Source organism: Triticum urartu, chromosome 7 (assembly GCF_003073215.2).
Source record: "Triticum urartu cultivar G1812 chromosome 7, Tu2.1, whole genome shotgun sequence".
Taxonomy (NCBI): domain Eukaryota; kingdom Viridiplantae; phylum Streptophyta; class Magnoliopsida; order Poales; family Poaceae; genus Triticum; species Triticum urartu.
In genome coordinates this window covers 18621481-18635408 of record NC_053028.1, presented here as the reverse complement: position 1 = coordinate 18635408, position 13928 = coordinate 18621481, and the positions used below count along the sequence as shown (strand labels likewise).

General features: G+C 43.7%; 2 protein-coding genes across 2 annotated transcripts; both read right to left on the bottom strand.

Annotated features, from left to right (window-relative positions):
• Window positions 1-4864: 4864 nt before the first annotated feature.
• On the bottom strand, window positions 4865-7150 carry LOC125517971 (probable LRR receptor-like serine/threonine-protein kinase At3g47570). The gene is made up of 2 exons (XM_048682932.1): window positions 5678-7150; window positions 4865-5587 (listed from the first exon to the last, which is right to left on the bottom strand). Exons 1-2 carry the CDS (start codon window positions 5883-5885, stop codon window positions 5211-5213), a joined length of 585 nt encoding a protein of 194 aa, XP_048538889.1. The 5' UTR covers window positions 5886-7150; the 3' UTR covers window positions 4865-5210.
• Window positions 7151-12299: 5149 nt separating this feature from the next.
• LOC125517970 (receptor kinase-like protein Xa21) lies at window positions 12300-13719 on the bottom strand. The gene has a single exon (XM_048682931.1). It carries the CDS (start codon window positions 13519-13521, stop codon window positions 12589-12591), a length of 933 nt encoding a protein of 310 aa, XP_048538888.1. The 5' UTR covers window positions 13522-13719; the 3' UTR covers window positions 12300-12588.
• Between the last annotated feature and the right edge of the window lie 209 nt (window positions 13720-13928).

The window sequence follows — 13928 nt, the reverse complement described above, 5'->3', positions numbered from 1 at the left end:
AGTCATTAGGGCATGCATGCATCTTCTCCACCTCCAATCCTAGAGGGCATACGACCTTCTTTGCTGCGTATGTACTGTCGGGCAATTCGTTATCCTTTGGAAGCTTCTTCTTCAATATTTTCAGTAGCTTCTCAAATCCTTTGTCAGCCACAGCATTCTCTGCCTTCCACTGTAGCAATTCCAGTACGGTACCGAGCTTTGTGTTGCCATCTTCGCAATTGGGGTACAACCCTTTTTTGTGATCCTCTAACATGCGATCGAACTTCAGCTTCTCCTTTTGACTTTCGCATTGCGTCCTTGCATCGACAATGACCTGGCGGAGATCATCATCATCGGGCACATCGTCTGGTTCCTCTTGATCTTCAGCAGCTTCACCCGTTGCAGCATCATTGGGCACATCGTCTGGTTCCTCTTGATCTTCACCAGCTCCCCCCCGTTGCAGCATCACCGTATTCAGGGGGCACATAGTTGTCATCGTACTCTTCTTCTTCGCCGTCTTCCATCATAACCCCTATTTCTCCGTGCCTCGTCCAAACATTATAGTGTGGCATGAAACCCTTATAAAGCAGGTGGGAGTGAAGGATTTTCCAGTTAGAGTAAGACCTCGTATTCCCACATTCAGTCCATGGACAACACATAAAAACCATTCTGCTTGTTTGCCTCAGCCGCATCGAGAAACTCATGCACGCCCTTAATGTACTCGGAGGTGTGTCTATCACCGTACATCCATTGCCGGTTCATCTGCGTGCATTATATATAATTAAGTGTCCAAATTAATAGAAGTTCATCATCACATTAAAACCAAAGTGCATACATAGTTCTCATCTAACAACATATATCTCTCCAGAGCATCTAATTAATTAAACCATACATTGAAACTATGTAAAACATTTCAATGCGAAAACAAATGCGATCATAATCGCAACCAAGGTAACAATTGATCCAACGGCATAATGATACCAAGCCTCGGTATGAATGGCATATTTTCTAATCTTTCTAATCTTCAAGCGCATTGCATCCATCTTGATCTTGTGATCATCGACGACATCCGCAACATGCAACTTCAATATCATCTTCTCCTCCTCAATTTTTTTTATTTTTTCCTTCAACAAATTATTTTCTTCTTCAACTAAATTTAACCTCTCGACAATAGGATCGGTTGGCATTTCCGATTCACATACATCCCACATAAATAAAATCTATGTCACGTTGGTCGGCATAATTTTCATAAACAATAAATGAACCAATAGTTATAAAGATAATATATATACCACATCCGAATCATAGACAGGACGAGGGCCGACGGGGGCGGATACCAAAACCATCGCACTATATAAGATGCAATAATAAAAGTAAGAAAATAATACAAGTATCTATGTAAACATACAAGTAAGAATATTTTTCCTTTCAGAAAGAAGATAAGAACAAGAGGCTCACCACGGTCCGGCGATGAGCTCGGCGCGGGTGATCGACGGCGGTGAAGACGGGGACGGGGCGTGACGGACCGCTAAATCTAGACAAATATTGAGGAAAATGGAGCTTGGAGGTCGAGCTTGGAGAGGAGAAAGCTTAAGTAGTGTGGCTCGGGCATTCCATCGAACACCTTGTGTGCATATATAGGAGGTGAGCTAGAGCACCACCAAGCCCTCTCCCCCTCGGCCAGAAAAAACAGAGTAGTGTGCTCTGCTCTTACGCGAGGGGGTATATATAGGCACCTCATTGGTCCCGGTTGGTGGCATGAACCGGGACTAAAGGGGAGCCTTTGGTCCCGGTTCAAGCCACCAACCGGGACCAATGGTGATGGGCCAGGAGCGAGGCCCATTGGTCCCGGTTCGTCCAAACAACCGGGACCAAAAGGTCCAGATGAACTGGGACCAATGACCCATGTGGTCCGGCCGGCCCGCTGGGCTCACGAACCGGGTTCAATGCCCCCATTGGTCCCGGTTCTGGACTGAATCGAGACTAATGGGCTGACCCGACCTGAACCAAAGCCCTGTTTTCTACTAGTGATTCTTTGAAGCGGGTTATCCGAGGAGCACACTAATTTCATGCATGAGCGCGGAACGTTGAGGAGGTAGCAACAAACCACTTGTATTATGCCGTCGTAGTCCTGGACGAAACGAGCGGGCGACCGGACCTTATGGTCCAGGACCAGTAGGAAAGCTGGTCGGTCCGGGCTGCAATATTCGGCCTGGAAAAATGTCGGTCCGGTCCGTTCTTTCACCGAGCCGCTCGGTCGGACCGAGAAAACGCAGTCACCGCCGCCGCCGTTCCTCGTCGTCACGGCCACCGGCAGCCTCTGGGTGAACCACCATGTCTCCGAGCTTCCCCTCTCCTTCCTTCCTCCCCTCCCCGTGCGGCATATTCTCTTGCAGCTGGTCGCCATAGCTGTCGTGCGTGCACTGCCGCCGATCTGGAGTTCTCAAACATGGCATCGACCCGAACTGTGGAACCAATTCCTGCGGGTATTGCGGCTGCATGAGCTGAAATCATGCCATGACACGAGCTGCGGGTCAAGTGAATGGAACGAAAGAATATCCAGGAATGAGGATTGCGGCCGTGCCATCCAATGTCCACCCGTACGCAGCTATGTTGCCGCTGCATGAGCTGAAATTGTGCCATGCCACGAGCTCCCACAACGGCGTGATCTAAAGAACCTGAAACTAATCGAAGAGGTGGACATGCACACGTTGCATGGCGAGTGATTTCCGCACTAAAGGAAAATTAAGCAGTAAACATGCACACCGGGCACCAGCTCTGAAAGAGACAATCCGAACGCTCTGTGCCTTGCCGGCGCCACCAGCAATTACTGGGGCACGATCCCGAACACTCTGAAGGTGAAGCCGCGGCTGTTCGTTTGTGCGCTTCTTCTGGATGAGAGCGAAGACTGTCAGTTAAATACGTGCTGTCAAAATTCAGTTTCATCAGATTCAGAAAATTCAGTTCGTCAGTTTCACTCACGCACGTCGCCCAACTCGCGCATGTCGTCCAGTTTGTCAGTTTCACTCGTGCACGTCGTCCAGTTTGTCACATCCTCGCGCAAGTCGCCCAGCTCGCCGCTGCACCTGCACACATCGACCCGCCCATTCGGTCCATTCGGTCTGGCCCGGGCTTCGTCGCCGCCGGTCCGGTCCCTGAGATCAGGACCGTCATGCTGCTCGGTCCGGTCCGGCCCGGACCGCCGGCGGCCGGTCCAAACGACGTCTCAGACCGGGACCGGACCGACCCGGACCGTGTCCACCCTTTGTTCTTGGGCTCGGTGAGCGAGATGCCATGTGGGATTTCCTTCGCAACACCATGTGCTACAGGAATTTGTTCACCCAGCTGAAGGTAGTCTGGGTGTACCCAAGCATGTTCTGTGCTGCTAGACCGTGATCGTCTGTGGGTGAGGAAGTGTGAACCGCAGCTTGCTGCAGTGTGCCAGGTCCTTCTGAGAAATTACCACTTCCAACAGAGATGGACTTTTGTGTTGCAGCTTGGGTAGGAGATGAGTACTGAAGCTTTCAGTGTAAGTTTGCCCTTGAGTTCTTGGAACTAGATAGGAGATGTATAGCTTCCACACTTAGGTTCGCCCTTCATGTTTTCATCTATTTTATTCAGTATTGCACCAGATGGGTGTGAACTGTGAAGCAATCTAAGTTATTGCTTTTTTGAGTAGAACACAGCTAGATGTTTTTCTCTCGAGCTATGCGTGCTGATTCATTAAGATTAGACAAAAGTACAGAAGGGCTGATGTTTAGAAGGAGCTCAAAGTCAGCTCGCCACTCCCACATCCACCTCCATCCTTAAATATACTAGGTTTCACTCTCTTGCACCGTCCCTCCAGTCCTCCACCTCTCTTCTTCAGGTTCCAGAGGAGCAGCCATAGCATCCATTCCGCCAAAATTCTATCGGCCACCATTGTCTCAGTCATGGATGTGTTCTCAAATGTTCGGCTGTTACTCTCCTTCCACAATCGAATATCTATGTACGCATGTAACTTCCATTTTACAGTATAATGAGGCAGGACCGGTCAGTGTTTGGACCAGTGTTTATGAGTTTTCATGGTCGTTAATTCTTTATGGCGTTACAGCCTGATTGGCTAGGTAATTGATTTTTTTTTTGTTCTTATCATTGCCTGGTCAGTTGTGAACTTGTGATGTTGTCACTAGCCTTACTGCTTCTGTAAAAACGTTTCTTGGATTGATATTCTTTATAATATATTTCTTGAGAGAATGATGTTCTTTATATATAAAGGCAGTGGAGTTCACGAGATATAGTTCTGGTTGTCCAGGTCGAACAAACTACAACAGAGTATTCGGCGACGCACACACCAAGGAGACAGCATGGGCAGATCTGGGAGGCAGCCGCGGCGATGCCGACGGTGATATAGTCAACGTGCATAGCTTTGTTCTCGGCTCGGCTCATTCCCATGGCGGGGCAAGGGAAGAGGAGGATCGCGCATGTAGGTCTCCGCTTCTCATGCTCATACAAGTGGTAGAAGAGCTCATCTTATAAAGAGGTGCAAGTCTCACTCAACTTCCGTGGTGGGACTAAACTTTAGTGCCACTCACATCACTCGTAAGTTATGCATGAATGGGCCAAGAGAATTTCAGAATTTTTAATTGGGCTTTGGCCCAAAGGCCTACTAGTAAATTCCAACATGATCTTCACTCCATGTCGAACACCTGTAAACTCTTAAAAATATATGTAGAGAAGTAATGGATGTAATGCATGTTATAAGCTATAGATTTAATTTCATTCATCTGTAGTTTTAGATGTGTCCTGGCATAGAACTTCTTATTTATTTATCTTTTATATTTTTGTATGTTTTACAGACAAGATTCTTCATTTCTAGCTTCTGTTCAAAGGTAGCATAGGCTTCTTATTTACGATATCATACTTATTACATTGCTGGAAGTAAGTGTACCCTATGCACTGATTATCAATAGTAATAGCAAACCCAGAGCCTATTGCATACATCAAACATACATGGGACTTCTTCTATAACAGAGGAAATTATAGCTTACGGAACTACATGCGTGATTAACGGACCTAAGCTGATTGTTGCTGTTGCTGTTACCGTTGGCCATATCAGTAGTTGTATAGTCCAGCACCTAAGCCAGCCTGCCCAGGTGGAGTGTTGGTGTTGGCGAGAGGAAGGTGCTAGTTGTCCAAGGTAAAAACTCCGGCACAAAAAGTGGCTGAGTCACTGTGAGAGTGATCAATCACTATGGTGCACTGGTAACTGATCTCGTTGCTGCCCATTTAGTGTACTCTGCTTTGATCTTCTTCAACGACACCACCACGTCTCTCATTGTCACTCTCTGTTCAGGAAAGTCACAGGAGCAGAACAAACCTAGTTCGAACACCAGCATAAGAAATCCATTAGGTAGTTTGCAGCTAGGAGAAGAGGACCCTTCAAGCAGTTGGCTATCAACGACATGTACAAGCTCGGCAGGAAATGCACAGTGAATCCATTGTCTAAGGGTTAGATCTCCCTCGAACATAGCATCTGTTGGTCTTCTTCTAGTGAAGACTTCAAGGAGCATGATCCCGAAGCTGAACACGTCGCTCTTCCGGGATGCTTTTCCAAGAGATCCGTACTCTACACAAGAAACAAGAAAAAAAACAAATATATTAGAGTATGAACGAATGGTCAATCTAGACAATGGGTTAACAGGTGTCAGTTGATTACCTGGTGCCATGTAGCCAACTGTTCCAGGCATGCTTGCACAAATAATTGAGTTGTCATCACCTAGAAGCAACCTTGCAATGCCAAAGTCCGCCACATGAGCGGTCATGTGCTCGTCAAATAGAACATTGCTAGGTTTCAAATCACAGTGCAATATGATATAATTATGCTCATGGTGTAGATACTCCATTGCCATCGACACATCGAGCATGATGTCCAACCTCTCGAGCAGGGCCGGTCCTGAGGTTTCAGGGGCCCGGGGCGAGACTAGAATCAGGGGCCCTCAATATAAACATCACAATAATATTCAATATACGTATATGTAAAATATTTTAATAAACAGTATAGTAAAGTGCATCCAAAATGAAATATTTTATCATTTACCTTAAAAAAATTCCTCTAACATAGCTTGATGCAATTATATTCACTATGGTATCAATATAAATCTCATTGAATAATTTTGAAGTTACTAAACTATTTAAGCTCCCTTGGAAATTTACAAAACGCACATCGTTTCTACTCACTATATGGCTATTTAAAAGATGTTCATGCTTCTTGTAGTATGACAATAACTATCACATAAGCCAGTATACCTCGGCCATCATTCACACATCCAGTGTCTCCTCATACATGTCCTTCATAAAAGAAATTGTTCTTGAAGCATTGAAACCATCTTCTAAGCTCTACACATAGCACATATAATGAGTTGAATGTCATAAACTATATAAGAAAACCGATGAGCAGAAGATTCAGTATATTACTAGATATCATCTCCTGATCCAAAAGGCATTATTTTCTATCAACTTTGATCCTGGAGATATATGTTGAAACTTTCTAAAAGGAAGGAACCTGAATGTTTTTGAGCAAATTGATTTTGCGTAATCACTACGAAACTATAAAATTGATCAGCAAGTTAATAGAACAGACAAGTTTCATACAGAATTCGACGTACCTAAGTGGTTAATCCTGCTTTAGTTGACATCACCCCCTACTCATAATTTCTCTAAACCCAATAGTAACATCACGATCCTAATTTTCGAATGCCAAACTTAAATCCTGCTCATGGTGACTATTTCCTTCCATCGAGAGCAAGGAAGGGGAGAAATCTGAAAATCCATACACTCCCACAAGATTCGATCCAAAAACAGCAAAGAGATGCTTACCAGGGCCTGAAGAACAGCGCATCTATCTGCTTCTCCTCCCTCGCAGACGTCATAGCATCGGCACCGATCGACTTGCCGCGAGCCCACGATTGGGTCCTGAAGTTTGGCGTCGGCGGTGGGCGATGGGCATCCACGCGCGACAGAAAAAAAAGAAGACGAGGGCATTGTGCGCTTCGTAGGCCTCGGCAGCATTGGTCATCCGCCCATGCATTGGGCAAGGCCCAATATCTCAGGGAAAGAGATGGACGGAGTGGAAAGATGAACACATGACAAGGTACGACGTGATCTAACCTGCTGCTCCATACATGCACATACCTGGTCAGTGGGGGCCCCTGGATTTGGGGGGCCCGGGGCGGCCGCCCCCCTGCCCCCCCTCAGGGCCGGCCCTGCTCTCGAGGTATCCCAAGCACATTGTACTCTGAGACTGATGTAGGAGCATCTCTAAACTGCCATTTTGCATGTACTGTAGCACAAGTGCTCTGAAATCTAGGTTAGAACATGTGTTGAGTATCCGTATAAGGTTGCGGTGTCGCGTCATGCGGAGCACACGACACTCTGCGTCGAAGCTTCTGCTGGCATGCTCCAGCTGCATGTCAAGAACTTTTATCGCAACCACCAAGCCACCCACTTGACCCTTGAAGACTTTGCCAAAGCTTCCAGAACCCAACATATGCTCTTCCCAGAAATTGTTTGTGGCTAGAATGAGTTCATGGTAGGAGACTATACTATGGCCTATGCCATCGGCTGGATCAATGGAAGTTTTTACCTCTCCTTTATGCTTATGTTTATTTCTTGTCCATAGGCATAAGCAAATAGCTATACTGCCCAACGCTACAATGATAATTGGGAGTAGAAATTTTAGTAAGTATCTACTATTTGAATGAGATTTCTCAAGGCATGGCAAAAATCCGAGGGGTGGAGCACCACACAAGCCAGTATTCCCAATCAAAGAGTGCAATGAGAGGTGTGAGAAAACACCCCCTCTGGTATTTGGCCTTCTAGCCTATTGAATGACTGGTTCAACGTAGTCAAGTCGGTGAAGTTAGCTAGGAACATTGGAATGGTACCAGAGAGGTTGTTGAAGGAGAGGTCTAATGAGGCTAAGCTTTTTAGATTTTGAAGTGAGTCTTGTATTTGACCTCTCAAGGAGTTGTGTGAAAGATTTAGGTAGGTTAGCATTTCAAGTTTTCGCATTGACTCTGGGATGCTTCCTGACAAGAAGTTAGAAGAAATGCCCATTTGATATGTTTGTATTAGTCTAGAAACATCTGTTGGCAGTGCACCAAGAAAACAATTATAAGAAAGATTGAGTTCAACAAGCTTAACAAGGCGGAATAGGCTATAAGGTATCATCAAACTTAACTGATTATTAGACAAATCGATTTTCTCTAGGCTACTAAGATTACCAAAGCTGCTTGGTATAGAGCCAAATAGTTTGTTTCTTTGGAGAAACAGTCGTTCTAGACTACCAAGCATGCCCATTTCTTTTGGGATAATGCCTAACATGTCATTACCAGAGAGATCTAGCCACCCGAGATTTCTCAGTGTCACAATGGAATCTAGAATTGGCTCAACAAGTAGGTTGTCAGAAAGAACTAACCATTCAAGGCTGCTTAGGTTTGAAATTGTTGCTGGAATTCCACCTATTAACTTGTTATGGGGCGGAGCCAGGATTTGGGTATAGGGGGGGAGGGGGGGCAAGCCAAACTAGGTAAACAAATATCCAATGAAAAAAAACATATGAAACTTGTATTAGTTTAAATTGGCCTCTATGATTGGCAGTTTTCTCTTCATAGCTGCTGAATTGCAATATGAAATTAGGTAAATTTGACATAGGAAAAATTTGCATCACAAATAGGAACTTGTACTAGATAATTTGCTTCATAATCACCATAATTTCTAGGGAGACGTACAAGATAGAATTATATTGCCACAAATCACACGACCGAAGCAACCAAAAACTGATGTATAAGTTCGACAATGAAACAAGATGTAAGAAGCGAATTGAGAGAGTCAGGGAGATTAGATAGTCTGATGTGTTTAACCTTTGGCTAGTTTGTTGATCGAAGCCGTAAGAATTGATCAAGCTGCGTTGTGCCGTCGCTGTATGAACCAGATCGTGAACAGGGCAGGGGGAGCGGAGGCAGTGGGGCGGCAAGGCTCGGAGCGGCGGCCACAAAACTCTGTGCGCAGTTATCCCACGTGGCCACGCACACGCTAATTACGGGAGAACCCCAGGCCAGTAGATTAGAGCCAATTGCCTAACGTGGCCGCTAGTGGGCTCCACATGGGCCTTTTTCCTTTTTTCCAAAAGTGCGCGTTGAGATAGGGGGCCAGTACGTGAGTTCATGAGATCGGATCGCTAATTACACGGTACCTACTGCATGATCTCTAATTACACGGTACCTACTGCATGATCGCTCGATCATTGTGGGGGGGGGGGGGCGGCCCCCCGCTCGTCCCCCTGGCTCCGCCACTGGTTATGACCTGCCATGAATTTTATTAATCGTGAGGAGAGGTTTCCCACATGGCCAGAGAGGACGCCGGTGAAAGAATCTATATCTATACCTACTAATAAAGCAAGGTGCGTTTCTCCAAAATTTTCATCCGTTCATCAGGGAATAGATTTTTTTTACTATCCAAGGTGGTACTAATTTTTTGTGCATCCATGTACTAGAAAAAGAAATACAGTTTATCCAGAATTCGTACATGGGCCACGCGCTAAAGCCGAGTAAAGCCAGCCCACTTATTTCCCTGCCCACGCAGCTGGGAAACTCCTATTTGCCGTGTGTGGCGACAGATAGTAAGAGGTTCGCACAGATAGCCCTAGATTGGGCCGGCCCATTTTCATTTTTTTGTGTTCATTTTATATTTAACATTTTATGTTCCTTTCTATTTTTATTTCCTCTTTCTTTTTTTCCTTTTTCATTTTAAATTTTATTTTTGTTTACTTTTACTTTTTTGATCAAATATTTTTTATTCCTGTTTTAAAAATGTTCAGATATTAAAATATTGTCATTCTGAAATTTGCTGAAAATGGAAAAATTGTTTCTGTTTTACAAAATTGTTTGAGATTTAAAAAAAAACAGTGAAAAATGTTCCAAATTCGAAAAAAAAATCTTATTGTAGTGGAATGTTCACGAATTCAATAGAAAAATATTTTAAATAGCCCCATATTGCTCTTTAAATATGATCGTAACAATTTATAAACATGTGTGAAACTACATGTAGTAATAAGATGTATGAAGTATGGATCTATTATGCCGGACGAAGGATGGATGTATTGGCACGTGAGCTAGCTGGAAAAGGACACTGAAATTTTTAAGTGAAAAGTAATGTTCCAATTTCTTCAAAAAAGTTGTATTTTCCAAAATTGTTCAAGATTCTTAAAAAATTACATTTTAAAATATGCTCCAAATTTGAAAAATATTCTTCCTTTAGAGGAATGCTCACAAATTGAAATAGTGTGCACGTTAAAAATTACACATTTTCTAAAATTGTTCTAAAAGGTAAACATGATCCCATTTTTGAAAATTGTTCAAAAATTCAAAAAATGCTCGTGTTCTTATAAAAGGTTCGTGTTTTTGAAAATTGTTTGTGAATTTTAGAAAATGTTCCCATTTCATATATTGTTTCTATATTTCTGAAAATGTATGAAACTTCCAAAAAACAAATTGCAGTTTTGAAAATTGTTTGGGATTTCAATTTGTTCATGTTTCCAAGAATATGCGGCAATTCATAGTAATAATTACTTTTTAAGAAGTAAAAAAAGTAATCATAGAATATTTCAAATCTGACGTTGAGGTATGTTCTTAAATATTTACGTTGGCCATTGGTTAGCAGGACATGTTTATTTGAGTCAATGGCAGCACTGTGTTAGGTGTTTGAGATTGTGAGTACGGTCCTTCAACTCATCTTTCTTTCTGGGTTTTTACTCACGCCTTACAAACACAGGTCAATTCGATGTCTGGGAATTTCACACCCCACGCAATTTAGCTAGCATAGCTACCTAGGAAATAAGGAAAATAAAATATGTTCAATAGTCCCATATTGCTCGTTTACATACAGTCGTAACAATTTTTATACGTGTGCGAAACTATATGTAGTGAACTGAATGAAGGATAGATGAATTAAACTGAATGAAGCATGGATGGATTTGCACGTGAGCTTTCTAAGAAGGGAATTAAAATCAGTACATGAGCTAGATGGATGAATTGCTAGCTGAACTATCTACAAAAGGGCCCTAGATTTCTCAAGGATTCATCTCGAGGCAAAGAGAACAGAAGACCCGACTACGTGAGCTAGATGCATGAAAAAGAAAAGACCCGGCGACCTCCCACATTACGGAACTTCAACCTTAAATCCCCTCGACTATGGAACGCAAAATAGTGGAGTACAATTAACTCCGGTTGTACACATCGGTGGATTGTACATGGAAAAGAGAAGACCCGCCTCATTTCCATATTATTGATCTTCATGCCTTAAAATCCCCTCGAATGAATGAAAAATAGATTGAATAATTCACGGACCTTCTCTGGCGTGCGATGACCTAATAAAACTCTTAAATTCACTCGATTAATGAATGGAAAAATAGCGGATTGATTACTTCACACGCGGTGAAACCCAGAACCAAAATGTTCCTTCTTGACATGCACACAGGGTTTTTCTTGCACATGTAATTCTCACTGCATTAAATGCACACTATTGTTCCTTCCGTTGCAACGCACGGGCATATGTGCTAGTTAACATCTATGTAAATCTGTCTGAGGTTTCTGCAATTAGAAAGAGCTGACAAGAACTCCAAATTTCCCTCTAAATTGTTATTTTGCACGCTAAACCTTTCCAAAGCAGCAATGTTTCCAAGGGTTGGTGGTATTGACCCGGATAATTTATTTGTTCCAAAAGATAGGAGCCACAAGTCGGATAAGTTCCCGAATGAAGGTGGAATTGAACCGGTAAGTTGATTGTTTCCAAGATTTAATAAAGAGAGTTTTTGCATTTGTTCTAGTCCTTGTGGAATGTCTCCTGCAAGGTTGCAGGAATAGAGGTTTAGCTCTTTAAGACTAGTGAGATTGCTAACAGCAGCTGGGATCGATCCATCAAGGTTATTTTCACCCAAAATAAGAGTTTCGAGGTACTGGCATGATGCAATCCCTAATGGGATCTCTCCCGATAGTCTGTTATGTTAGAATTATGTCTCCTGCAAGTATATTCAAATTACTAGGAATTACTAATATTCGGAATACCTCATTATGGAATTATACATGTATTTATGCATGGAATTACTTTACATGGTTACCATGGAATTATCACTTGTTGGAATGAACTTAAGTTGTATGCTTAAGGAAGCTGGTTGATTATAAGTGAAACACAATATACTATTTATATTGGAAAGACTATCCGGGTACAGTGATAATCGGAAGGAGCTAGATCATATAGTTAGATTACAGTCCTAATGTTGGTCTACATAATTAGAGGAATTTACAGTCTATTATGGCGCGTTGCTCACAAGCGCGTGCTCCGGGGACATGACGGGTAGAATCCATTAACAGACAAATATGATCGTGGTTGGTAATTCGATCTGGACTCTATCCCGAAAACTAGTGGAAAAGACTAGGAATCTTATATCTGTATAAGAGGTGGACTCTTTGGAAAGACAGTATAAGAAGGTCCCTACCCCCTAGCCTCAGATATGCGAATTGTGAGCGGCACCACGGATAAGCGCAGAGGAATAGGGGTAGACCAAAAAACCTAAATTTCTAACATGTTAGTGTGTAAGTAGATGATTCTGAGGGAAGGTGTGGTGTTGAATAGATTGGACGGTATTTGACCGCTCAAGTAATTTCTGGGTAGAGAAATAATCTCGAGTTTCTGGAGATGGATTAACAAATTAGGAGGGATATGTCCTGATAACGTGTTGGCGCTAATGTAGATTTCCCTCAAGGAAGGGGTATTACTGAATAGATAGGGCGGTATTTGTCCGCTCAAGTCATTTCCTGATAGAGAAATTATCTCAAGTTTTTGCAGATGGAATAACAAATTAGGAGAGATAGGGCCGGAGAGTCTGTTGTTGTCAAAGGAAATGTAGCACATGGACGGTGTGTTATTGAAAAGATTGGGTGGTATTTGACCACTCAAGTAATTTCCATAGAGATAAATTTCTCTAAGGTTGTGCAGACGTAGTAGCAGCTGAGGATGGATCTGGCCCGAGAGTTGGTTCAAACTTAGACTAAAGAAGTCGAGCCTTGTGAGGTTTCCTAGGTCAGCAGGAATGTCATTTGACAGGCAATTTCCTTTAAGACGAAGATGTCTAAGTCGATGGAGCCTGCCAAGTTCTGGAGGGATGGAGCCCGTGAGGTTAGCGTAGGTGATGTTAAGGACAGAGAGGAAAGAGAGGTTACCGAGGTGAGGAGACAGAGGCCCAACGAGGGGTATGCCCGACAACGATAGAGCGGTGACGCGATGCCGGCAGGGGCTGCACGAGACGCCGATCCAACGGCAGTTGCCGGCCAGGACGCCAAGAGGATCAGCAAGCTGGGATTTGAAAGCCAACAGAGCTGCGAGGTCCGTGTCGCTGCCATTGGCCGGACTTGACGAAGATGAAGAAGAAACAGAGAAGGTGGAGAGGAGGAGGAGAAGCACTGGGATGATGGGAATGCCGGCAAACGATGGTGCATTGGCCATGGATCGAGCCGTGTGTTTGGCTTGTTATTTGTCTGTGTTTAACCTGGGATTTTATATGAGTTTCCTGCTGGATCATCTCTCAACAATGTTCCATCGTACCCGCTTGACTCGCCTTGCGGTCTCGGCACGGCATGCTGCAAGAGGTACATTATGGCCCGACCATTGATACTTGACTTGACCGTGCTGATGAGCCGAGGAATTGACTCATCTCCTCCGACACCAGAACATGCATGACTCCAGACGAAGACTAGACTCGTCTTATCTCATCTCGTCTTCTCCATGTGTCGACATCAAGGTTGGGCTCCACAATTAATTCTGATTAGTATTACCGAAGGTAGTAGTTCAACGTGCACTACTAGAATCTCGTTTTGTCCCGAGTTTCAAGAGTTCGCCGACTTCATTCTATC